The following is a 27978-nucleotide window of genomic DNA, read 5'->3' on the forward strand; positions in this document are numbered from 1 at the left end:
CAGAAGAGTACCCAGAGTATATTCAGTAGTCAAGTATCTGCTGATTAAACCTCCTACGCCTTGCACATACAACCATTTGTTGCTTGAATGCTACTTTGCCAAGGCAACAAGAATGAATGACTTGTGCTCATATACCGGAAAGATCAAAGCCTACAGCTTCACTCCATTTGTGGGTTAGAATTATTGCTTGGGTCACATATACCCTTCCACCTAACTCACAGAAAACCAAGTTGCTTCCGAAGCCACCATGATTCCTTAGTCAGAAAATGCCTTGCCAGAAATCATATACAACAGTATATCTTAGAACAGTAAGTGTAAGAGTGAAGTTGCCCAAAATCAGGAGATAGAGTGGGACAAAATTCATTTTGGTATTTTTACCACTAAATGGCAGGGTTTTCCATTCTTTTTAAAGCTTCCCATGCCAGGGTGCCCGGGCTCAGTCAGTTAAGTGTCTGCCTTTGGCTCAGGTCATGACCTACAAGGTCCTGGGATTGAGTTCCTGCCACCAGGCTCTCCACTCAGTGGGGAGTCTGCTTCTCCATCTGCCTCTCTCCCTGGCTTGTGCTCTCTCTTACTTACTCTAATAAATCTTTTATAAAAGGTAAAATCTTTTTTTAAAAAAAGTTTCCCATGCCTGCTAAAGCAGATTTCCCCAAAACAGCCAAATCTCAACTTTCACTATTGTAATAAAATATCAGCACTGAAAACACCTTTGTGGTTACTCAATTCAGACTACATTTATCATCTGGCTTGGTTAATTTTAATTGAAAACTTCTTCGGGTCTCACTGATGTCTGCCAGAGGTTTAGAACTTCAGAAATTCAAGTTAGAGTTTATGTTGCTTTAAGTCATTGCCTTTTAAAACCAAACATTAAATTTTTTCCCTACCATCCATTACATAATTATAATAAAGTTATAAAGATGATTGTGATCGTAAAATTCACCCTGCAATATTTTTAGGTTTTCTATTTTTGCTCCTCATTTAAAATTTTCCATAGGTCTTCAAAATGTCTAAAACACTAAAGAAGCAAGCTCCATGAAAACCATGAAAGTTGTTATTGCCCCTGTTTTTATAGGACCCAGCACCCTTTGCGGGACATTCAAGTTCCTTTGGGAAACCAGAGTAAGTAAGGTAACTATGTTCTACTTATTATTATTAAGCTTAGTCTTCTAGATCCTGTACAAACACATTATACCCTCAAAAAGCAAGGGGCTTTTTACCTCCTTTGCAGAAAGATTACCAAAGTACCACTTCACTAAATATCCAATCCGAAACTATCAACTTTGAATGTGAATAAGATGGCAATTATGCTGTCTTGTCCAACTTAAGTTCAGTTTTATTAGCCAGGTCCCAATCCTGAAGTTCAGGTGTGAGGCACCTGTAGCTGAAACTTAAAAACATACCATGAGCTCATCCCACCTTCCCATCCACTGAGAACAGGGCAGCTGGAATACTGTACGTCTTCCAAACACAAAGCCATATTCGCACAAAGAAAATCATTTACATGTGGCTAAGGAAACAGGAAATTTTCATGTTGGCTTTAATGTTTATATTTTGCCAAAATTTTCCTGAACTCGGTAATCGTTACTAACACTTCATATAGCAAGATTTACTGCATCTTAAAAACTAAAAAGAAAAAAAAAAAACTCAGCAGAAAACATACAGTTGAAGAAAACTGGATGTCAGTCTATACAATGATTTTTTTTTTGAAACTTTCAGCATGACAGACTTTATTTTGGCACTTTAACAAATATTTTGCTTTACAGCAGTGACAAAATATTTGCCAGAAACTTTCTTTTCTTGGCATTCTATTGCAAGCAGTTGTTATTCTATGAACTGAATTTCACTATGCTTTGCACAGTTAGAGGTATACCCACCACATTCTTTACCTCTGTAATCGAGGGATATTGTGCAACTTTAGAAGGTGCTAGAACTTTCTTTTAACCACCCCAAAGTGGCTTGACTCTGTAAGTGATGGGACAGGAATTTGAGAATTAAGGCCATTAAGAATTTAAGTAAACACTGTTCCGAGTGCTGCTTAATTTTTTTTTTTTAATGAGTTATGTGGCAATTCCAGGGAACGTTCTCTAAATGAAGTATTCATACTTTATTAAAAGTACATTATGGATCGAAAGGGTTGCTGTTTTTGCAGTCTTCTTCCTACTTTGGCGGCTCACACATTAAAACAAAATTTATGGTGAAAACAGAAAAGGAAATGTTGTTAGAAGGAAATACCCAGGCAGGGTACCCTCAGACTTCCATCTCCTCCTCAGGCACCCCCGCTTTCCAGCAATTTCAATCCTCAGCAGGGAGGCCCTCCTTTTAATGCACAGAGCCACCCTGCCCCGCTTTCCTTCCCTACGGGGTAAACTATGGCATTTCCATGTATTGGTTCTTTAGTGAAGCTTCAGGAGAGATCTGGAGCACAGTTTCCAAGGTACATCAGTCTTCATCGGTCTACAGGACAAAACCTTAGATACTGACATCAGGAAAGTCCCTTTCAGTTCTTTAGAATTTATTCTCCCAAGAGTTATTTGCAAAAGCACGCATCCCTCTCAATGTTGCCATCAGCTAGCCTACAAAGCTTGCCAACTTCACAATTCCCTCCCTAGCAGTCTTCCAATGTTGACACCCAAACACAAGCAGGAGGCTACATTCAGATTTTCTCTGGCCAGTTCAGAAGGGAGTCTGGTAATAAATAGCCTCATCGATGAGCTCTTTGGTTTTGATTTACAGACACTATGGAACGCTCAGAAATCAAACCCCCATCATCCTTGAGAGCAGATGGTCATTTGCAAAGGGGAGATGTACATTGGATCGAAAATGTACAAAATTTATAACAGTGACATTTTCAATATTAGGCCACATGATTTATTCAGTAGTTTTTATGTTCCCAAATGACAACTGATGTCTATTCATAAGACTACAAAAGTTACCATTAGAATTGTCTGTGCTTATAAAATACCGACTTTTTTTTAAACTGTTATATATACTCATTAACACCAGTCTGCAACGAGTTACATAGAATCATAGGCACTTCAAAGGCTTAAAAAGACGTGTACAACTTAAATGCATTTTTAAGAACAAAAACTGATTTCTCCTTAAACCCCTACTCGTACCTTCAAATTGCAAGAAATTAACAAATACAGTGGCCAAAGGAATCTGCAGCAACTTCTCAAAATACTGTTAGCATCTTTGGGTTTGCTGAGGCTTGTCAGTTAACTCACATCAAATTCTCCCAAAAGAAGATGTGATTACATAGCTATGACTGAACAGTTTTGTGGTAATCGTCCGATTTTATACATTAATTTGCTGTTGCAAATCTGCCTGAAGCTACAGGTAATGAAAGTCAAAGCAAGTGTAAAATGGATAGTCTGACACTTAAAAATGTATACAAAGTGGAAGTTAAAGTTTACATATTTGGAAAATCACATATACACTAAATTACCATTATCTGAATTATCCAAAGACAAATTGCACCGTAACAGCTACAAAAGGCATAGGGTTTTGTTTTGTTTTCAAGGGCACAAGAGGGGAAGAGCAGAGGAGAGAGGGGAACAACAGATAAATTAACAAAGTTAAGACCAACTTGGTAAGGTCCATCAGAGACATGCGGACACAAATTAAACAGCGTTCATCTTCGAACCAGAGGATAAAAACAATCATTTTGTATCTGCCCGATTCCATGAACATAGAGGGTTTTCATAACATAATATTTTGCCACTGCTATTCACAGAACACTGCAGGTGTTAAGTTTTAATTTTATGTCGTTCTAAAGAAATACATGAAAAGTTTTAAATACAATGGGATTTTATCATTAAAGTGCCAGAATGGCCCTTTAATGGAAAAAACAAAAAACAAAAAACAAAGATCTTCATTATTCTATGCAAAAGCTTTATTTTTAAAAGTTCAGTGATCTCATAAATAGAGACACTAAGTGGGAGTTTCAGGCGTAAAACTCCTTAGTCGGTGCCTTCTGATAAGCAGCACTGGATGGTTTGCGTTCTCCAAGGTCATAACTTCCTTCATCCTTCTTTCTCATGCGATACACCAGCAGCAGGATAAGGAAAATCGCAAAGAGAAAGCCGATAACTCCGCCAGCAATGACCGCTGAAACATGCCGAAAGGAAGATTACTTTCAGGAGAGATTCAAGGGTTGCAGAAATTAACTTTGTCAAGCCCAATCTATTTATACTTTTTAAAAGGCTCTACTCGAAAAACCCCCAAATGCTGAAAAACTGGATTTGATGAGGCAACCAGTTGAATTACCCAAATCTGACATTCCCAGGAAGGGACGATACTTTCTGTGATTAGAATTAATCGTATCAGCCAAAAGCCTCAATAAGAAAAATCTGACTGAGGCCTCAACTAATTCCATACTTTAAAATTCTTCAGTTTTCTCACACTTCATATCTAATCTTCTAGTTGCTTTTTCAGTGAAGGCACAAAACAGGATATAAATGGCTTGTGTTTTGTAAGGGTAAATGCGAAAAAAAGCAAGCAAATGTCCTTTCTAGTCTTGGCTTTGGGACTGTCCTTTCAAGGACTAAGTGCTCTTAAATCGTGCAAATCTTCCCCTTTAAAATCAAATGGAGACTGCTTTCATCAGCTAAGTTACAGTTAGAGACAGCATCCTTAATGCCTTAGGTCTTACTGGCCTCAACTGCCCTCCTCCCCCTATAAAGGACTTTTCCTTCTCAAGTTTATTTTGGTATCAGGAGAACTTGGAACTGGACAGATTGAGCTTCACACCCTACCATCTCCTCCATACCCAGTTGTTCTGGACCAATTCAGGTCCATACTTTCCTCTTCTTACACCAAGTGGTAGGATGAGGAAGCAGAGAGAAAAAAAAAAAAGAACATTTGCCTAACTCTTGTCTCTCACTCTAGAATGAGATAGGCCCTCAGACTGCTCTCCACAGGAAGGTGACATTTACCAAGCTTGGCTTACACCTCTGAATATCACTTAGCCAAATAGGCCTATTTAAGGACCCTCCCACCAAGTCCCCACTGGGCTACTCACCTGCCAGGACTTCTGTTCGTTTAAACAGATTGTCTGAGTGCTTCTCAGTATACACATTTGTATCCTCTTCAGCAGGGTCCATTTTCCTTTCTGAGTCAGAGAGAGGAACTTTTTCCTTATCAATTTCTTCAGGTGACTGATAAGAGAAAAGATTATAAAGATCATTTTTAATGTGCTAGAAAGAAGAGAAAACAGAAGTACATTTCCAGGGTTTACTTTTTTTTCCCCCAACAATGAATTTGGGAAATAATTATGATGTTTATACCAACGGGTGAGTCCTGGGGTAGAACCATGCTCTCCATGGTTCTGCAAAACACCATCACAGGTAGAGGCAAGATGGCCGCTTAGCGAGTTCGAGAGAATCCAAATGACAAGGTTATGTTGTTTTAGTTAACATTTCGTAAGATCTCTTTTCTTACCACTCCTCTGACTTCAGGTTCCAGCTCTCTCTGGCTGTGCCAACCCAAGAACATGGTCCCAATTCTCCTTATTCCTTCATCTCTTTGCTACACCGGGCACTGTGATGATGACAGCTTCCTTTCAGGCCCTCCCTCCAGGTGTTCTCCAAGGACTCTTCCTGCTACCAACTCTGTGCAGTAGCCCTCCAGACTTACTCAGCAATGCTCCCCTCTACCTACTCACTTTTACAACTTCAGTGTAAGTTCAGTTCAGTGAACCAGAACTTCAGGGGTCTGGGCTCTAGAAGCAGCTCCCATGTGATCCTGACCAAGTCATACCACTTTCCTGCACCTTGGTGCCTACCTCCATTTAACGAAGGGCACTGTGAGGTTCTTGGGTTTTCCACAATTCTAAAGGACAAATCCAAGATGGCAACTCTCAGAAGCTCATCTCCAGTCAGCATTAACCCCAAACACCCAGCACTGTGCAGGACACTAACCCTTGGCTGTATCACTGAATAATATCAACCTTCTTTTCTATTTCCATTAATCGTACCAGCTATTCTTTTGGACCCCCAAAGTTATTTGAGCACATTTCAAATTGTATGTTTTGCCATGTCACAGTCCTATCAACTTGCCCTCCACCAGTCTCTCAAATAAAGTGCCTTCCTTGGATTCCCATTTTCACAGCCTTGTTCAGGTGTTTATTACATCACACCCATGTTCTTACAGCAACCTTTAACTATCAGGCTGAAGTTTTCGTTGACCAACACTATTGAGGGAAACATTGTCAACTCCCTTGGCAATAATCAGTGTGGACAATAACCCTTATCAGCTCTACTAGTCTTTCTACAAACACCTAAGTCCATTCTCATTAGGACTCTATGCTGTGGCCAAGTGATTGCTTTCTGGAGGCCAGGGTTCATCCAAAATGTCAGCGTGCTACTCAAGCCTAGAGGGTTAAAAACATAAAAAGACCTCACCTTCCTGGAGTGCCTGAAAGTATTCCCAGGAAGGATCACTAACTAGACCAGGCAGGCCAGGTGGCTCTGTTTGAATTCTGGAGTATATTAGGTCATGGGTCCCGGCCTCAGTGAACAGAGCACTGGGCTTCCAATGAAGATGGCATTCATATCATCAAGTGGCATAAAGAAGGTCTGTCAACGCTTCCCCAAACTGCAAGAAACCCTATACTGCCTTAAACCTCAACCTGGCATGACTTATAGAAAGCACAGGCCGCGGAGAATTATTTCACCTCTGTACAACACGCACCCAGCATGCACCTATTCACTACGACCTACATTACTGAAACAAGAAAACATGAAAGGTCTTCCCAGGTCTTTGTGAACCAAAGTACAGCAGAAAAGAGAAGCTCACTGGCAGCGTTTTGCCTGCATTTTCTTCATTCTTCCCACGGAAAACTTGTTACTAACTGGCACGGTGGAAGGACAGACTGCTCAAGAGCTGAGCGAATGGATTCTCTAGGTTCTCTCGTAATATCCTTTTCACTGCTCAGGAGCACTGCTCCCAGCAGTTAGGAAAGGGAAGCAAAAACTCAACCAGGTGGCTACTCAGGCTTATCACTAGGGAAAAGGGTAAACGAGTTCCAGTGGTGAGGAAGATGGATATAGCAGCTACTGTGATATGAGAGACTGAGTTTAACTTAGCCACATCTTTGTGTCCCATTACTATGATGAATCCCATGAATTCCCCTCAGATTTTCTGAGTCTCTACAGTCATTTGTGAGACTTGACACAATTCCCTCTGACTTTGCTTCTGCATTTCAGGGGTCTGTGGGTTTTGGGGACAGGCAGTCTCCACAGAGCTGGGGTCACCATGCACGAATAGGGATATTCCATCCATGCACAAGCTTCCAGGTGCTCTGGATGCAACATTCGTTCTTTACACTGAAACGCTTTATTGTACAGAAGCAAGGGTTTGACCAAGAAGAATGATTTCTACAGTACAGAGCGAATCTGAAATACCTTAGCTCTTGTATGTATGTGCAAGATGAAATTACAAAAAGGCACCATAGATGATTAAACGAAGTCAATTAAAGATCTGTCACATCCATATCTGGTGTTTTTGATGCTGTGGAAATGTATCAGAAGTCAAAGACTGCAACCAATGCTCTGCTTCAACAAACAACCGTGTTCTTTTTATTTCTGTCACATAAATTTACAACAAACTAGACAGAATATCTGTGACAGTGACACTGATGCCCCTGTCAGACCCATTCGAAAGCAGTCTATGTTAATGGCATCCTAGAGGCAATGTTTAATTTAGTTGTACCGCCATGTAACTATAAGATAGAAAATGAAATCACTTAATAATATTCACTATCAATATTATCATTATCAGTACCTAGAATAATGTCTGACACATAATGAACAGCATTTAATAAACCTCTCATGAAGAGATGAATGATGACTCCATTGAATACAAATGATACTAGGCAGATAAATATGTGTTAAAATGTTTGGGGATTCTGAATTTCTGAGCTCATCTGCCAAACATCTATCTTCTTTATCTAGAGCTCATGCAATTACTTCCTTAAAGCCAATTTTTAAAAATTTAAATCCATTTTCAATCCATTCCTGTCAACTGACCAGAATGCTACTGTCACATTAGGTTTTGCTTAGGATATAACTCTTGACCCCTGAAAGCCAAAATGGAGTTTCCTGCCTCAAGCTACTGGGTCCTGACGGTCACTGACTTCAAGAGATTCAGTCACAAGTGGTCAAACAAAACTGTGGTAATGCCAAATGCGTCCTTCAGTGGCCACACATGATAACTGCCGCACACTTTTGAGGACCCTCTCCCCATCCAACCATCAATAACACCCATTACTTCTCATTTCTCCCCTTCTCCCATCCTTCTTTCATTCATTCAACTTCACATGTTTATGGAGCAGCTACCATGAGTGGAGCCAGAAAATGTGAGGTACATCTGCCTCCGGGTTCAAAGAGCTTCTCCTTTTCCCCTATGACCTGGCCCGGAAGTTCGTCTGCCACCAACAGGAACTGGCCCATCTTAACCCTGCAGAGCACACTCCGGGCTACAGAGGACAGAACATGGCTCCTTCTCTTCTGTGGAAACATATGCAGCTCTGTCCCTCATACTCCTGTTCACAGGCCCTGGGGGTACACTGGGGCTGGGAGGGAAAACCAGTGCCCTCTGACAAAGGGAGGAAAACGAAAGCGTGCGATGGCCCCCATGTGTTCCTACCTTTTTGGGGGGGCACCTCTTCCTCCAGAGAAGACACGTCGCTATCGACAGGAGATGGCCTTCCATGTCCTGTCTCCTATGAAAACCTGGCAGCGTCTCACTTCCAACCAAAGGATGAGTGAGTTCTCAAAGTGGACACTTGTGTTTCTGGGTTTTCGTAACCAGCCCGCTACCCTGGGACCATCAACAAAGCCTACTACTGCAGTTATATGCACTCGTTTGGTGAACTGCCTTGGTCTCTGCAGCTTACTGGGTCTCAGGTGACATGCTCTATGCACCCACAATTAATCCTCTCAAGGACCCATGAGGAACGGCTCAGAGAGATAAGAAATTTGACCAGATGCAGGATTTGAAGCCTAGACCTTCTTCAGACATTTTTAAAAAAAGATTATATTTATCTGGGAGAGTGTGCATGAGGGACAGCACACAGAGCAGGGGAGGGACAGAGGGAGAGTGACAAGCAGACATCATGATGAGCACCGAGCCTGCCATGGGCCTTGATCCCAGGACCCTAAAATCTTGAGCTGAAATCAAGAGCCAGACTGAACCACTGAACCACCCAGGCACCCCTTCTTCAGACTTTCATTTGCATTTTCCAACTTCAATAGCTCACCCAGTAGTGACTGGTCAACTAATTACAATATCATGACTACACAGCCAAAATCACCTGTCTTCATAGTTTTCACTAGCTAGTAATTTTGCTGTGTTCTAAACCCAAAGAGCTTATTTCTTAATAACTCAGCTCTCAAAATGAATATACTGGGATGTAACCACAGGCATCATTATCACTGAAAGAGGGCAAAGTCTGTAGGCCACTGATGATAGGCCTAAGGGAGACGTTCAGAAATAATGAGACAGGTACCTGGAGTGTCCTTATTCCATAACCCGTTTTAGCACACATAAAAGTTCACAATGGTTTAAACTCAGAATAAATTCTTTATGAAATGAAAACAAATTTTCTTGGCTGAAGCCCAAATAAACAGAAAACATTTTGTTTCTTAACTGGGCTGTGAGATCCTTCTAGAAGGAGCATCCTATAAAAGATACCCACATATAAACTGGGCCTGGATGATAAAAGCAGTAGGAAGAAGGACCTCCCAAGCTAGGAAGAGACATGAAGGAACCTTAAATGGAGGAACCTTAAATGTGTATTGCTCAAAGAAAGAAGCCAGTCTCAAAAGGCTACATATTGTATGGTTCTGACAAAAACAACGAAGTAGTAGGTGGGTAAATGTCAAAACGATCATGGAGAGCAAGGAAGAGCCATTCACAGCAATATAATGAAAAGACCATGCATCCTGACACCATTTTAAATGGGGCATCCCAAAAGGAACATTCTGGGCAATTTAAAAAATCATTTACAAGAACCTGCTAACGCAATGCAAAACAAACACACCTTCGTCTGAGCAGGTATCTTGTTCTGTATCTTCAGTGTCGTGGTTTCCACTTTCGGAACAGCACTCGTGAACCCTATCTTTGGAAGTAGTCGGGATGTTGTCAGCTCTGGGCTCTCTACATCCTCATCAGCTCCTGGGAAAAAAACAGGCAAAGGTGAGCGGAGCACAGGAATCCCAACATAGGTTTCTCCATGAGCAGAGAGTGCTGTGCGGGGTGGACGCGGACAGGGTCAGGTGCTTCCAAACCACCCACTCCCCAAGGATCCCACACTAACCTTCCCGCAGCTTCCACTGCGACAAGGTGATTTCAGAGTGATCTGCGGGCAGCTTGGTGTTTTTCTGTAATACCATCCCCAATGCTCTCAAGGAGCTCTTCTTTTACTTCCATGTTCAAATCTCTCCTGCCCACAAGATTTCTTCCTGTCCTATGCTGAAATACGCTACATTTCTCATTTTCAAACACGACATAACGATAAGAAAGGCAGATTCTCCTGCGGTAGACCCTTTATTCTCTGAGGGGAATGGCTGCCCTCTCTCTCCCCTATTTTATAGCCAGACTTTTCCAGTGGCATGGTGGATCCTCACGAGAGCTCCCTTCCTCACCAGCAATCCAATCTGCTGGCCTCCTTCTAGTCAGATTTCCCATGTCATCATGCTATCGGTGACATTTGTCAATGAGGTTACTGATGTCCTCTGTGCTGCCATATCCAAAGCCGTTTTCCAGAGTGGCTCTCCTCTAACGGGACCCCCCTCGCACCACTGGACACTGGTCAATGATCATCTCCTTCTTCATATGTTCTTTGGGCTTCTAGAACTTTGACGTCACAGTTTCCCCCTATACCTCTTGGGCTACTCTTCTAAGTGTCCTTTGCAGGCTCATTCTCTCTCTCTCTCTCTCTTTTTTAAAAGATTTATTTATTTATTTTTCGACAGACAGAGATCACAAGTAGGCAGAGAGGCAGGCAGAGAGAAAAGAAAGAGGGGGAAGGAGGCAGGCTCCCTGCTCAGCAGAGAGCCCGATGCGGGACTTGATCCAGTGGTCAAAGCCTCTGCCTTCAGCTCATTCTCTTTTGACCTGGATGTAAGATATCAGAGTCCCTTAAGGTTCTGCCCTAGGCTGTTTCTTACTCTACCCTTTTCTCCCTCCCTCACACTCCTGGCTTCAATTACTATCTAAATACAAAGGAAACCAAAGTTTGTAACATTAGCTTAATTAACACTTCTCTGAAATGGAGACCTACATATGCCACTGGCCTGCTTGTGCACCTCTCAATGTTCAAAACAGAGCTCAAAATCTCCTCTCCCCCCCCCACCCCTCACCCCCATCCTCCCACAAACATGGTTGTCAACCTGTGTTACCTGGCAGTGGACGGAACCCTCCAGTCTTATAAATCACAACCCTGACTTCTTCCTTACCCCACCTTGAACTGATCACCTTAGTTCGGATTTTACTTTAATAGGTCTTCATCCCACCACCTTTCCACAGTTCCAGAACCATCAGCCTGATCCACTCCACTGTGATCTATCCATAAGCCACCAGACCTGCCTTCTTCCCAAGAGCCCCCTCTCAGTCCACTGCCCACAGACCAGCTGTGACCCCATCACCCTTCTGTTTAAAACCATTACAACGGTACCCCACTGCTCCTGAGATGAAAAGAAAATGCCTCAGTCCAGCCCTGCATGGTCCAGCCCTGGCTGGACCTGGTTGGGCATTGGAAAGTATGTGTGTTCCATCTACCATTTTTAACCAGAACTCATGTTTGACTTTCTAGCTTCCTTGAGCATCACTTTCCCCTCTCGTCTGTTCCCTGATGGCCTGTTGGAAGCCCTCACCTGACCAAGTCCTCATTCACCTCTAGACTTCAGCACAATGGTCATTCCCCATTTTGTTCTCCCTTCCATATTATACAGTCCTCTGTTAACTGGCTTTCTTAGCTGAAGTACATTTACCACAGATGTGTAATCATGTATTTATTTCTAGGCTACTGAATGAAGTAGTCATCTCCCCCACACGACCCCCCCATAATGAGACTGGAAGGTCCGTAAGGCTCTGGCCTCTCTGAAGCCTCTGTTTTGCTCTGGTTTGCTCTCTGAGTGCCTGACAGACTCCCCAGCACATACAGGCTCTGATCCAGTATTTGTTCAACAGTGACTAACCACCAACTGCCACCTGGACACTATTTTTTCCTTTTGGCCTTTTGACCACCAGAATAGCATCTGAGAATTTCTCACATTCAAATACAACATTTTTTTTTAAGTGATCATTTGTCAAACGTATAACAACTCAAACTCTCTACCTCAAACTAACCCGCTTCCTCAGACAGGAACGAGTAATGAATACCTCCGAATTCCTCACAGAATCAGGCAACGTAATAAAGCAGTGCAGAAGAGGTAACATGCTAGAAACAGGGCAAGAGCTGTGACTGTGTTGCTTTTATTTCTGTTTAAAGTCACATTTTTAAAAATATTCTATCAACTCTCTCCTTTAACTTGAGCACGTATACTCATCCTCAGAGAAGAAATAAACACAGGATTTGGCATTAAAAACAAGTCCAGTACTGGTTCCGACATATTTAGCTGTGTGACTTTGGGCTAGAAATGTTGGAAGTCTTAGTGTTTTCAGGTGTAAAATGGGGATAACTCACTCTTAGACGTCTGCATGTGACAGATATCAGAAAGCACTGTACACATAAAATAGCAGTATGTAAATACATCACTAACAATGACGGCTCCAGAAACACACTGCTCTTTTCTATCGGCCCACCTGATTTTCTATCAAAGTCTTACACATAATACGCTTGATTTGTTCCTGCAATGAATCATTTCCTTACAAAAGATTTTTGCCAATGCCAAATGAAAAATTGTCCATTAAGGGCTTTCAAGACGCCCTTCGTTCATAACAGTTACAAATACGAATCACCAAAGTAGGAGGCTCTGTTGTGAGAGAGAAGAGATTTTTGTAAGGTCGACAATTCCGTCAAGCTAGCCTTCTTCCATCAGAGACAGAGGAGTGATCTGCCTTGGCTAGTTCTTCTACTGTATTTATCATTTTTATTCAAATAGATGGCCCCCCTGCCCAAACCAGAGACCTGGGAGCCCCCAGGATCATATCTCCATCATCCCTGACTTGCAAGCTCTCCTTGTTCCCCCTGGCCTGAGACATCCCACCCCGGAGCCTGTTTCCAACTGGGAAATTGCTGCTGACGCCATCTTGCCCAGAATCAACATCATCCCCTCTCTCTCCATTACAAGACCATCTGCTTCCCAGCCTTCAACACATCATGGCTTTGGTCTCCTCTCCTGTTTTATGTGTCCTTGTGAGTTTAGGACCAATTCCTTTATTGACAGCTTAGTTGGGCATTGGAAAGTACGTGTGTTCCATCCACCATTTTTAACCAGAACTCTATGTTTAACTCAAATTTTTGTTGTACAGCACTCTCCATATTACGTCACTCAGGACATTGTGGTGCAATTATTTTTTCTCATTTCTGCATTTCTCTCAGTCTCTTGGTCCCTTGAAGACAGGGACCAAAGTCCTTTTCCTCCCTATGTCCCAAGAAGATGGTGTAAGTCTGGCATACAATGAATGGCTGGAGTGTTCATATTCATTAATGTCCATTCTTGAGTCCACCAATATCATGGCCCATCTCCTCACCTGTGAAGTACCCTCTAGGCCTCTGACCATTTTTCTCCAGTCCATTTGCTTTCCCATTAGACAGCTAAAATAGGAGTGAGGACAGAGGGCACACTAGCCAAAACCCCGAGGAATCCCAGTTTCCAGCTGGGACTAGGCATCAGCTAGCCAGGGTGCCCTAATTCTAGAGTAACTTATTATGACATACGAGGCAGGTCAACAAAGGAGGAAAAAGGAACTCTCGAGTCTGACTCCCCAGCCCTTAGCCCAGCTCCATTACTCTCCGACAGTGTGATCTGAGGCAAATTACTCAATCTCTCCGTGTCTTGGGCTTTCCCACATGAAGACTGAAGAGGGTAACAATCTGTCCTTATAGAGATGTTCGAAGTGTAACAACAGACACAGTACAGGCTTTACGAATTCTAGTTACAACTAGAACTACTACCGTTAAGCTGTGAATCAGTATATCTTTAAGCAGTGCCAGGGGGTCTCCAAAGTCTAGAATGATGCACTTCTTTGCTGCAATGCTCTGCCCAGAGCTGGAGCCAAGGCAAAAGCAATGTGGATCTCAGTGAAGGCTTCGCTCTATCTGATTAGCGTATTCTCGATTTCAAATGACCCATTCCAAAGTCCTTTCACCTGCACCAGTGGCAGAAAAGCCGGACGATGTACCAGCTTTCTTTCTATTAAACTTCAGGACAATCGTGGCAGAAGTCAGGAAAATGACTTGGGCAAAGTCTGCAGATCTAACAACTCTTGGATTCTAAGATCTATGAAATGGGGGGAAAAAGGGGTCCATATTTATTATCTCTTGGGACATTTTGAAGATAGTTACAAAGCACTTTTGAGGTGCTAAAGGAAAAAAAGAGGTGCCAAGAGTGAAAGATATTAATAGCGCTGTGGGCTATGGAGAACAACTCTTTCCACACTTATTCTGCATGTGTGGTATATATCACTTCCCCAAGAAAATCTAGGGCTATTTTTACATTCAAATTGCACCGTAAGCTCACTGTTACTAGGTCAGCCACTACCTCTCCCGTCTTTCTGACTTGCTGGTTTCCAACTTAAAACACTCACTTCTATACAGGTAGACCTCAACAATGGATTTCAGTCTGCTCTGGGTCATCCTGAAGCTCAGGCCAGTCTGATTTCGGACATCTACGTTCAGCGTAACTTTTACCATCTGTTGAATCTACAGTGAAAACCAAGCAAGAGAGGTCCTGGATAAGACTTTCCTAGCACACTCCTGACCTCAAATTTCTGACTTGATTATTTGCTGAATATATGCACAAGATTTTCTTCCTTTTCACTTATTGGGGTGGCAGGGCGGGCATTCCTGGTACAGGTGATATATTTCACGTGTGGTAGATTGCAGGAATGCCAGAATTCTTTACTCCCCCCACCTTGTGTCCATATCCTCCGTAACATGAGTTTGTACATCCTTTCCTCAAGACTTAGAGTCTGGGGGGCACCTGAGTGGCCTCAGTTGTTAAGCATCTGCCTTCAGCTCAGATCATGATCCCAGGGTTCTGTGATTGAGCCCTGCGTCGGGCTCCCTGCTTTCCCTCTCCCACTCCCGCTGCTTGTGTTCCCTCTCCCTGTCTCTCTCTTCTGTCAAATGGATAAATAAAATCTTAAAAAAGACTCGGAGTCTGGGCTGCCTGTGACCTGCTCTTGACTAATAAAGTGTGGTAGGGTTGCTGTGCCAATTCTAAGCCTAGTGTGCAAGAGGCTTTGCACACTTCCATGTGCTCTCTTATGATCTCTGCATCCTTCCTTCAACAAATGGCTGGCTGCTAGAGAAGGAAGAGACTGTGCACACCAAAGCCAAGTCTGCCCAGAGCTGGGACAGAGCGCAACCAACATCAGTAAAGCCGCAAACCCAGCCTACAGAGGACCATGAACATGCAAGGGGGTCCAGTTAGCCCAGCCTACACTGCCATCCTCAGAATAATAAGCTAACGAACAGCTGTTGTTTTTAGCTGGTACATTTTGGAACGTTTTGTCATCCAGCATTACTGAGGTCATAGATTACAGATATACTAGGGGAACGAGGATATCACTGTATCCTCATTTTGCTGGGCTGATACATTCTCCCTCCTCCTCTTGAGTAAGCCAGCACAACTCTTTTTGGTTCCACGCATACTCTGGAACGCTGGGTTGGTGACTTCAAGAAACTCATGTCTGAGGGATTTCTTTAAGGGTGGCTTTCCACTTTTATCTCTCTGAAAGCCTTCGTAATAAAATTAAAACTAATGTTAACAGAACAAGGACTACCTGCCAAGCACCAAACTCTAAGAGCTCAAGAGGTGTTAACCCCTTTGAGCCTCGCAACAACCTAGATGACAGAGACTATCACTACTTTCCATTGTATGAGCGCAGAAACGGAGACTCAGCCAAGTCCAACACAGTCCCGAGACCTCACAGCTTCAGTGACGGACGCTAGAATATTAGAATATATCCAGGCATTCTGGCTCCCGAGGTATGTCCTTACCCACCATGCATCCTGCCGGCCTCCTTGAAATAAGCCCCAGGAGTGCGTGTGCGTGTGCGTGTGCATGTGCACGTGTGTGCGCACACGCCAGCATGAAGAACAGAAGCGCTCCCGGCAGGAGCCAGCTTTACCTGAACCTGATGCAGAAGCATAGTCGTCATCATCGATAGGATAAACTCCCGAAGCGTCTTCGATGGAGCTGTTGTCGAGGTACATGTCTTTATCAGAGGTCAGCTCTGCTCTCTGAGAAAAGAACGAGAAGGGATTCAGGATGGTGAGAGATCCAGAAACACGTTCGTTTTAAGCTTACCATTCAGGTTTATGCCACAGTGACTACCCCTTGTCTCCTCCAGCCCTCCGAACCCACATTTCCGGCCCCTCCGCTTCCTGAGGACATCCTGATAACGCAGACCAAGTCCCCGGCTGACCACAGGCAAACCTCTCGCCCCCAAGGGAAGCTTCCATAGCCTAATCCAGGAGAAAGAAACAGCTCAGAGACCTAAGCACCTATCAGGGGCTTATTTCATTATATTCCACTAAACCTGTCTGAGTTTCAGTGGTCCCAATGCTAGTTATAAAGCCAGCTCAGGCATTCTCTCTGTCACAAGGTCATTGTGGGGCTCCCTTGCTGGAGAACTACCAAACACCCAGATTATTTAAGACTTTCTTGGGGATGAATACAACAGTATTACCCACACTCAGGCCAAATCACCCAGGGAGCCATCAAGGCCCACCAAACGTCTGCAGGCCTGGCCATGCTCAGGGCTTTGTCACTGTGGCTAAGAGCTCCCCAGGAGTCCCGGCAGCCCAGACCGTGCAGACGCCAGGCGGGAGGGCACCCTGCAGGCAGCAGTCCCCAGGGAGCTCCTCTGACAAGAGCCAAAGCCCTCCCGGAGCCCATGTCTAGGGTTCACTGGCTTAGCAGAGCCTTAATGACAAATGCAGATAAAGCCACACGAGCACATTCTTTTTATATTACTGGCACTTGGAACCAGCAAATCACACACTTCATATGGAGAGGGATCATTCTCGAAGTAGGCCAGCTTCACAGCTTCTGAGCTCTTCAGTAAGCGTTTTTGTATTAAAATTCAACTTCATCCTGGCCAGAAGAGTAACTCACATGAATGGAAGGCAGAGTAGACATAATCATTTTTTTTTTAAACAATTTTATTTATTTATCTGACAGAGAGCGATCCCAAGCAGGCAGAGAGGCAGGCAGAGGGAGAGAGGGAAGCAGGTCCCTGCCGAGCAGAGAGCCTGATGCGGGGCTCGATTTCAGGACCCTGAGATCATGATGACCTGAGAAGGCAGAGGCTTAAACCACTGAGCCACCCAGGTGCCCCTCATTTTTTTTTTAAAATTGGTTTTAGTAAATTGGTATTTTCCCCACCAGTATCTCAGGAAAACCCAGAAACCAAGCAGAGAGTCAGATTCTAAACATTTGCGTTCAAAAACAGGCAACACTCATTATTGTCCTATTTTTAAATATTAATAAAACTGAATGTTTGCTCCTAAGACGAATTATAAAAAGTCTCCCTTACTACATTGGCTCTCATTAGATTTCCTCTGAAAATAAAACTCTCTTGTTCCAGCGGTCGCCGTGACTGGAACCTTCCTGGGAAGACAGACGGGTCCAGCTCTCCCCAACAGCCTTCCTTTATTCTCTCGGGTTTCAGCAGCTGCTTAGAGAAGCGAAGCCACATAAACCTGAGCCCGTGTTCTCCACAGGGCCTCGGTGCCAACCGGCAGAAAAGCACGGAAGCTTCCTTTGTGTGAGCTTCACTAGCACGTTGAGCACGGAGATCCTTAGGGCTGGTTCTCCAGTGGCTGGCAGGCATCGAGGGACCACCCTGAGCCAAGAGCCTGGTGGCAGTTTTCTGCTAGAATGGTCAGAGCTGACCTCTGCGATCGGAGGCCATCCTGCATCACACGGGTTTCCAAGGTTATCGTCACCCTTCCAGGCAGTAAGTCCCAAAGCTCGTGAACCACATCAGGATGGTTCTGCAGCTCAACAGTAAACTTAACTGACCCCTCGCCAACTCCCCGCCGCTCTGAGGGCAAGGACTGTACCTCCCCTCTAATGACCCCCGCTCCCCGCAATCACAGTACTTAGTGTAGATATATAGTAGGTGCTCAGTAAATGCTGTTTGGGCTGTTGGGGCTAGCGCTGGAATGCACTATCAGTCCTGCTTATGTTAAACTCTGTCCCATGACGGTCATCTGGGGGACCGTCTCATTCTTGCTCTCAAATCCTGCCTAGGAAATAGGCTCTGACATCCCCAGTCCCTGGAGGTCCTGTAGTTGTACACTGCGATTTTGGACTTTATAGCGCATGAACAGTTTGAGCCCTAAATACCTACTGTTATTTCTCATCGTTTCATGTGTATTTTCTCTTGCCCCTCAGCTGGGTACAACTTGCTGAAGGCCAGTCTTCAATGACCTAGCATGCTCCCTGCCTCTCTCAAAGTGCATGGCTACTCAATAAATATTTGTCAACTGATTGAGATTGCCTAAAACAAACAGGCCTTTGACTTGGGTTTCAGAGTCAACAGATGGCAGGGACCTCCAGGATTCCTACAGTTAAGATCTCTCCATTCTAAGCCTGGGAGATGGTCTGCCCCAAACCTCCCCTACGCATTGCATCACATCATCTTAAATAACCTAGAGTCTAAGACGTAAGTCAAAGTATCTTTTAACATATGAGAAACCTATTTGTCTTTTCTTAACATTGACTTCATTTTCCTCTTGGCTCTGTCCAAGATGTTGGAGGTGGCGTGGTAACACGAAGATATTTTAATCCCTACAGGTAAACTGAATTTCTTTTCATTAGGTGAGTCCGTTGTCGGTTCTGACACATCTGTCATGACAGACAGGCAGCGGGGCCAAACACAACTCCCAGGGAATTCTGGCCGCCGCAAAGTCCAACCACTTGGGTAGGCCTGACAAGCAACGGACTTCCACAGGACAACCCTCTGACAAAGCTGTCCGGTCTGAGCAGCTACAGGACTCAGGGAAGAAGCGCGGGTGTGTCGGGAAACACTGGCTTGCCCTCAGCCAGTCAGGGTCTACCGGGCTCCAGCATGGCTGCGGAGAGGACAGGAAGTTTCATGGGTTCGAGGGTGACTAGAGGTACGTGGCTCCTCCATCCTCCAGTGTCATGCAAATAATTGTTACATCAGACCCACAGTTATCTCCTGCTCTGACGTCAGGGGCACCCAGCACAGAGGAGGAATTACCAAAATCCTTCCACAGAGTCTAATATCGTAACAAGCTGGGCCCTTTTTCACCCTGCAGCAGACAATGCTCAAAGAATACCTCCACTGTCTTTCCTTTAAATAAAAAAAAGGCCTTTCCAAATATGACAAATGCCTTTGGTGGGGGTACCACATTCTGGGCTGAATTTCTGCACTCGCCATGCCTGGAGAGAGAAATGGATTATGCACAAACACTCCCCTGCGGCAAGATACGAAAGCCATGGAGAGGGGTGACTCAAGACTCCTGCTTTTACACCTAGCCGAGTGTGGCCTGCCTCGCTAAGCAGAAAACCCCAGGACACACTCTGAGCACCCTCTTGCTCAATGAGACAGAGCCACTGGACTGAGGGAACGGGGAGAACATTCACACAGGCACAGCCCGGCAGCCTTGAGCAGCAGGCCAACTAGAGGATTTCATAACGATGTTGTTTAATTTGGGACCGACCCTTTCTGTGAGGCTGTGCCAATACTGTTAGCTAACAGGGCTGAGTACGAGCTGGAAGGAAAATAGAGCTGGTTTTTCAGACCTTGTCCCCCTTGGCTGATGCAAGATGTGAATCCAGGAGAGCAGAGGGAAGTTGTGGAAAGCTACTAGGTATAGCGAGGAGGAAAATCTCCTGCAAACCAAGGTAAAGGCTGACGCTTCACACCACCTTCAGCCACAGGACCTGGAAAGCACTAAATTAATTGCCTCTGAGGAGGCGGCAGTGCAAACTGCCTCAGTCTGGTATCCCACAATGCCTCAAAGCACCTGCTTCTACCCTAACTGCTCCCCTCCTTCTCTAGCCCCCAAACTGCAGCAACCACACCATGTTGGGCCTGGACCATGAATTCCCAAGGTCTCCTTACTTGGCCACTGGCTAAGTCTTTAAGTTTGAGACCATACTTCTTAAATGCCACCATATATCACCTCAGCTAAAAACCTACTGTTGGTTCTCTGTCACCTACAGGATGAAATTAAAAGTCCTCAGCTTTGAAAGTGCTTTCACGCGAGGGTCTCACCGGCACTTCCGGTGTCGGCTGCTGCCACTTCCTCTACCCAAACCCCAGTCTCCACGACAAACTCAAGGGACCTGGTCACACCAATTTCCTTTATGTAAGACCTCTGCATGGAAATAAACTCCTTTCAGGATGGAAAATTGAGGCAAGCAATGGTGATCCAGGCTTTACAGACTTGAGGATGATGAAAACCAGTATTTTGAGAGAATGATTTAGACCAAACTCTTATGGAATCTGTAATATAAATGAAGAGAGGAACGTTAATTCAATGTAACAGCATAAAAGACCCATGCACCGATCTTGGCTTTAGTGCCATCCCTAACCTGTCTGTCTATGAGACAGCAACTGTACAAACCAACGTAGTCCGTAGATAAAGTAAACCTCAAACAAATATTGTTTCAAACTGCCAGTGTGGAAATCAGTTATTTAGGAATCTGAGGTCTTCCTTGAAAGATACACTGCCTTATCTACTAGATGAATGTCCTCTGACTGCCTTAAACTAGTGCAAGCGATAAACAGTGGTCAAGATAATTAAAGCTCAAAGCAGCAGGTGTTAAATTCACTCTACGCTTTTAACTTAGGTTAATAACAAAGTCAGAAAGTAGAAAATCTAACTATTTATGGACACCAGACATCCCTGCAACTGACCTTCAGAAAATCACCCTTTGGATATAAAAACAAAATATTCATGTGGCCTAATATTACATTCTGGACCACATCATAGAAGACAAACACTACACGATGTTCTTAGTTTTAGAATAAAGGCATGTCTAGTCCTGATTTGGACTGAAATGTATATTAATTTTTATGGTGATTACAAAGTGTCAGTCAAACTGGCTATAATTTTAGCTTATCTTTCCAGAGATGACTTAGTAAACTACCTTGTTACTAGCTAACATACACTACAAATAAATAATAATTACCTAAAATTTCCACCCATATAGTCATTCAGAGATGACACATGTGTCCTTCAGATGAACTTGACAATTCTGGCTTAGGTAAAGCCCAAAGGAACATTAATCTTAAAGCTTGACTGGACATCACAGCCATCAAGATCCCCTGTTTATTTCAAAAGTGAAGAAACAGAGCAAAACAGTTTAAAATCATCCTGTCGAGTTGGTGTTCAAACTTGAGCCCAGGACTCTGGACACTTAATTCTGGGCTCTTTCTGCTACAATGTAATTCCCCAGAACATGAAGATATCAGAGCCATTCAGCCTGGAGTTCCAAAGGATTAGTTGTAGCTAACTGTTAAGTGTTTATTATGTGCCAGGCATTTTGTGCTAAGTGTTTTATAAGCACTGGCACATGTAGTCATCTCAGCAATCTCCAATGCAGACCAAGGAACTGAGGCTTGCCCAAAAAACATACAGATCAGAAGGGGGGAGCAGAATTCATATCGAAGTCTGAACTTCAAAATGTATGCTCATTGAGAGTGCTGGCCACGCTGTGACTACTTCCCTGCCTGCTCTTCCTGTGAGTCACAGCTCATCATCATAAAGGTCCCCAAAAGAACTGCAATAGAGTCACATTGACCTGCTGGTTCCAGCACTTACAAACTCTGGCCATGGAAATTCTCCCTTCAGGATACCTATTTAACATCTTTCAGAATTAGCATTCTTGGCATCCTAGATAGGGAAAAAAATCTACATTAAGAGTCAGAGTTCTAGCTTAAAAGTTCCTTCTCTGCCTCATGTCTGCTAAGTTCCCCATATGAAGGATGCCTGGAGTCATGAGTATCAACGGCCACTCCTTTCAGTAATACCTTCCTCTCTACCAACTATCCCATCCCAACCAAAGAGGTAACAGAAGAAAAGGGCCCTATGTTTATTGTTGGAAAAAGATACTGTTGTCCTTGAATACGTGACCTTTGCTGGTTATGTAAGCTTATAAGCAAACACTGTTGTATTTACAAGCACGTATTTTAAGGGTTTGTTTACAGCCAACTACCTGGTACCTTATCACAATCCCAGGCTTACTCTAACATCCTGTATAAAATACATACAAAAGCCAAGGTCAAAGGTGAGGTCATATGTGAAAGAAAATTGATAAATTCTTTACTTAAGAAAGCTAAAAGTGTTTTACTTTTTCTTTTTTTAAAGATTTGAGAGAGAGAGAGAGAGAGAGCGCAGGCACCTGCTTGAGTGCACAAGTCGGGAGAGGGGCAAAGAGGGAGAGGGAGAGAATCAGACTCCCCCGCTGAGTGGGGAGCCCAATGCGTGGCTACTTCTCAGGACCCTGAGATCATAACCTGATCTGAAATCAAGAGTCAGACGCTTAACTGAGCCACCCAGGAACCCCTAAAGCCTTTGAAGAAACACTTTAGGGTACCTTCCATAAAGTGGGGAATGGATTTACAGGCATGCCTCAGAAATATGGCAGGTTTGGTTTAAGTGGCAATAGCATTATATCCAAAAAAACCGATCTACGTAACTTAATTATAAAACATTGCTAAAAAATGCTAATTATCATGCAAGCTTTCAGTGAGTTGTAATCACTGATCACTGTAACAAGTATAATAATGAAAAGTATGAAAGACTCCAAGAATTACCAAAATGTGACAGGAACACCAAGTGAGCAAATGCTGTTGGAGAAAAAATGCCGCTGACAAGCTTGCTTGATGCAGGGTTGGGGCAAACCTTCAATTTGTTAAAAAAACAAACAAACAAGAACCAAAACACAATACCTGCAAAAAGCAAAATGAAACAAGGTATGCCTCTAAATTATCTATTTGCACATATTGGGAAAAATAAATCCAAATTCTGAAAAAAAAAACAAAACAAAACACATTCGGTTTCATGAAAAAAGAATCGCATGTAGGTACGAAGCATGAGGGAGGAGGAGGACTAGTCAGGGCTACCTATAAAAATGGCAAATTAAAAAAAAAAAAAATTGGGGGAGCACCTGGGTGGCTCTGTGGGTTTAAAGCCTCTGTCTTCAGCTCGGGTCATGATCCCACGGACCTGGGATAGAGCCCTGCCCTGCACTGGGCTCTCTGCTCAGCAAGGAGCCTGCTTCCTCCTCTCTCTCTGCCTGCCTCTGCCTACTTGTGATCTGTCTGTCAAAAAGTAAATAAGAAATCTTTAAAAAAAATTTTTTTCTTTTAATATAAAATCACAGGCAAGTCTATAGAGAAATCCAACTTGTTCTGTGAACTTTTGCAACAAACTGAGGCACGGCAAATGAGGGAATTCCTACAGTTCTTCAAGTTTGAACCACTCATTTGTAATTACCACTCAGGTGGGGTTTTCCTGTTGGATACAGAGGGGGAATCTTATCTTACCACTCAGAATGCACATTCCTTGAAGAGGTCCAAGAATCAGGACGGGGCTGATGTTTTCCTGCATCCTCTATCAGACCTAGCACTGTGCTCCATGAGCAAGCACAGGATAAAGGTTCAACAAAGAGTGGAAGAGGTCGCATTTCCCTGAAAGGCTGAATCCAAGCTTAAAGCCATTTGGGGAAAGGAAAGAACCATCTTGTCTAATGAAGTTACCTGGTCACCTCACATCTGGGAAAACCAGATCAGTGTTCTCGTATCTGGTCTATTTAAAAAGACAACCGGCAATGGGGTGCCTGGGTGGCTCTTTAGGTTAAGTGGCTGCCTTCAGCTCGGGTCATGATCCTGGGGTCCTGGGATCGAGCCCTGCATCGGGCTCCCTGCTCAGTGGGGAGCCTGCTTCTCTCTCTCCCCCCTGCCTCCTTGTGCTCTCTCTCCGTCTCTCTAATAAATAAAATCTTAAAAAAAAAAAAAAAAACCTGCAATTCTGCCTTCTACTTCGAGGAGAAGCCATAAAGATAAGTGTTGACCTTAGAAGAAAGTGCCAACTCATTAAGGATGCCTCCAATGAGCCAGAGACAGTGTTAGTCTTTGGAGAACATGTAAATGGCTGAAGAGCATTTAAAAAACAACACTGAGTTAGTTGTACTTAATGGTAGAAATGCTCTCTTTGTTTAAAAAAAAAAAAGCAAAAGAACAAAAAAAACCTAAAAGTGGTTCACAGCGGGTTGATTTCCTAGCTTTTGGATTTTGAAACATTCGAATTACAAAATTCAATCAATATGTCTTTTAAGAAATACTCTTCCTGAAATTGGTTTATTGCTAATGCTAAACAAAAACCAGTCTTCCTCTTAGGCAACGTGGAAGTCAAGGTGGGGGGAGGGCAGAGGGAAGTAGGACACACTGATTTTTTTTTTTTTTTAAGTTTTTATTTTAATTCACACACTAACAGTTCTTACTTCTGTCTGTGGTAAAAGGTTCAGATTCCTAATCCAGAGAGAGAAGGGAAGAACCTTTGTCCTGAATTATATTTATTGGCAACAAAAATACGACTGTGCGAAGCAACGTACATTAAAGCAATGCCTGGGACTTCTGAGTGGGATAATGTTGAATATGCATGACACACAAAAGGAAAATGTTCATTACTTACAGATGTGCTCCAAGTTGTGCTTTTTTCCTTTTTTGGAATATCAAACAGAGGAAGGCAAGAGGTTTGTAGCCATGTTATTATAAGCATTGCTGCCTCTCCCCCTCCCAAACTAGAATATTCCAGTATTTATTTTGTTATCCATATGACCACAGTTTAGACTAGAGCAAAAATAGAAGCTGTGTGAGCCTAACCTGAAATGTCCCAAGTGCTGGAGAGGGTCAGTATTAATATAGTCTAACTGAAATAACGAGATTCTGTTTCCTGGTGGAGTGCGGCAGGAGTGGGGGTGGGAGGGGAAGATTTGGAATTTATTTCTTATTCAGAAGTGCTTTGTAAAAACTACCATAATGGAACAGAGTCCAAGTCAAGCACAAGAAGCCAACAGGCTCTGGTTTAGATTTAATAATTCACTCTAAGGGTTTTCAACTGTGACAACTTCAGGCCCCACGACACAAACATGTATATTCTCCACCCTACACGGGGGCCGACAGAATGCAGTGGGAAGCCTATGGGACTGGCAAATGGGAAAGACCTTATGTCCAAAGGGCAGACCACACCCTGCCAGGCTCCAGGGGGTGCCCGAGAAGGGACCTGCGGGCTGAGGCCAGCAGCGGCTGATGGATGCAATTTCCAGGGGGGGGCTGTACTCGGAGGTCTAGCACTGCGCTTGAATGTTAATAGGAATATGGGACACTTTACTACTGGCCTGTAAAGAGATACTTGGACTATTTAAAAGATGCCAACTAACAGAAACTGGCACAGGCCTTTGGGGTAGCACACTGCTAAGGTGTTTTAAGAAGATACGAAATCTTTTATACCATCCGATCAGATAGTTCTACTCTAAGGAAAAATTCTAACAGTGGAAGAGTTAGGGCTTTACTACCACACTGATACAAATTCACCGAGACAACCTAAATGCCAACTATGGGCGGGTGCAGGAGTGGGGGTGCTCAGTAAATTACATGGGATGTGTTACCTTTCTCAACGGAGCCATTAAAAAATCATATACCACGGAGCAACAAAGAAAAGTATTTAGACAACACATTAAATTTAAAAAGTATATATTGTTTTACTTTCTCCTAATATTACAACTCTATTAAAATCTCACATCATTTGGCCAAAGGCGGATAGGGGGATGGAAAATGAAGAGATTTCCGAGACACCCGGCTGGCTCAGTCGGTTAAGTGTCTGACTCTTGATCCCAGCTCAGGTCTTGATCTCAGGGTCGTGAGATACGCACACATACACACACACACACGAGAGTGCAGTGGTGAGGATGGTGGATTATGAGCAATTTCTTTCCTAATTAATACTATCACTGCATTTATACACATATATATGGGGCTAAGTGTATAGCAAGCACAAAGCCAATGAGTCACACAGTCACATGGGACCAACTTCTAACATCAACAGTACAAACAAGTAAGTTTTCGAAGTTCAACAGCTCATGCATTCAAACATGGGACAAGTGCCTATAGAGAGACAGAGAAAGAGAATCTAAAGAAGGCAACATGCAATTATATAGGTGTGTAAGTGACAAGCATTAGAAACAAAATAACCTCACACTTGAGCAGAATGCCACAGAATGACCCCACAGTGCTTGGGCCACTTGGATTCATTTCATCTGAGATCACAAGAGAAAAAGGTCTAGCAGAATGGATATTCAAATCACAAGATTCCAGGTTCTAAAATGTCCTGGGTTTCATTACCCATTTTACTAGCTACTCTTGGCTCCTGGGTTATTTAAAGCAAGGAAGCTGCTCCCTGTCAAAGTCAGAATGCCTGGGTTTCTCAGTGAGCACGTTTCCCCTTCCAGTTTAGGCTCTGCTTGTGGAGGCCAAAACCTGAACTTGGGAGCACCATGCCCCGACAGGCCTACAGGGCTGACATGCCAAGGGAGCCCCCAGATGCTCAGCACTGCTCCTGGTTTTCAGAGTCTCTTCTGCTACACTCATCTCTCTGAAAGGAGAGCCTCTCATTCTGTGTCTCCTACCAATTCCAGAAAGCCTTGGGCTTAACCCAGTGACTACCTGACCTAAGAGGGCTTTTTCAACAAAGATGACATTTGTGGCTCGTTCCTTATCCTGGAAGATTGAAAGTGTGTCCGCACTTACCCACATGAAAGTAATAAAGCAAGAAGGAAGAGGATAAATACAAAGGGGCTAAGACCACTGATTGGGTGGGTTGGGGGGGGGGGGAGCCAAGTCATTCTGAATAATGTGAACAGTGGACCTTTAGGACCTAGCGCCAGATATGCCCAAGTGAGTATTCACATTCCGGATCTCTGCTGGAAAAAACCACCCTGATTCTGCCCAAGACTCATAGCCCCAGGCCCCATATTTCTTTTTGTTATATAAAGGAATTGTTCTTGAGCAAACTTTTTAACTAAGCGGGGTTAAACTTTTTAACCAAGTGGGAACAAAACAAAACAATGAGGGCCAAGCAGCCTTTAAGGAAATGGTTTCCTTGATAGAGAAACCAGGACAAGACTTGAAGATACCATTAGAATCCATTGCGAAATCCGTCACAGACCCTGCATGAAATTTCCCCGAAGCTGGAGCCATCCCCAGGCTGCATCCCAACACTGGAGACAGGAGCACGAGTTTCCGGAGAGAAGCACATGCTTCACAGAAAGGGTGTTTATGTGTGTCCCATGACCTGTGCCGTCTTTAAGCGAATGCATTTTAGAAAGTGCTCCTGCTGGCGGGCCAAAGTGCTATATTTGACTAATTTATGTGAAGATAACATTTACGCATTTGCCATTGGTGGTGTAAGCTGCCACGTGACCAAGGCTTCCAAAATTCCAAAATGTAACCTAACCCATCCTGGCATTGCCTTCTGTCTTTCTGAATCAGATGTCTGTCTATCAGAATCTAGATGTGGAGACATTCGGACACCTTGCAGAGGGAACTGTATATACTGTTATGATACGAGGGTGTAGAGGATGAGAGGCCCAAAGGAGCCTGCAAGATGGTTCAATTACCTGCTCAATTAAAAAATATTTAAGGAGTGCTCTGGAATATCTATTTAAAGGAGCACTTCATTACTTTTTTGCCCCCACATGAGGCTGATTCACAGTAATTCACTAGCGATAATTAAAAATCCCAGTTGGAACACACATT

General features: G+C 43.7%; 1 protein-coding gene across 1 annotated transcript in view; it reads right to left on the bottom strand.

Moving 5' to 3' along the window:
* Nucleotides 1-2848: 2848 nt before the first annotated feature.
* Nucleotides 2849-27978, bottom strand: part of SDC2 (syndecan 2) — a 103364-nt gene continuing 78234 nt past the window's right edge. Inside the window, exons 2-5 of the mRNA XM_044245248.1 lie at nt 16306-16417; nt 10046-10179; nt 5024-5159; nt 2849-4110 (exon numbers count right to left, since the gene is read on the bottom strand). Of these exons, the coding sequence (XP_044101183.1) occupies nt 3947-4110; nt 5024-5159; nt 10046-10179; nt 16306-16417 (546 nt within the window). The 3' untranslated portion in view covers nt 2849-3946. The remainder of the gene's footprint in view (nt 4111-5023; nt 5160-10045; nt 10180-16305; nt 16418-27978) is intronic.

The sequence above is a fragment of the Neovison vison genome, chromosome 4 (assembly GCF_020171115.1).
Source record: "Neovison vison isolate M4711 chromosome 4, ASM_NN_V1, whole genome shotgun sequence".
Classification (NCBI taxonomy): Eukaryota; Metazoa; Chordata; class Mammalia; order Carnivora; family Mustelidae; genus Neogale; species Neogale vison.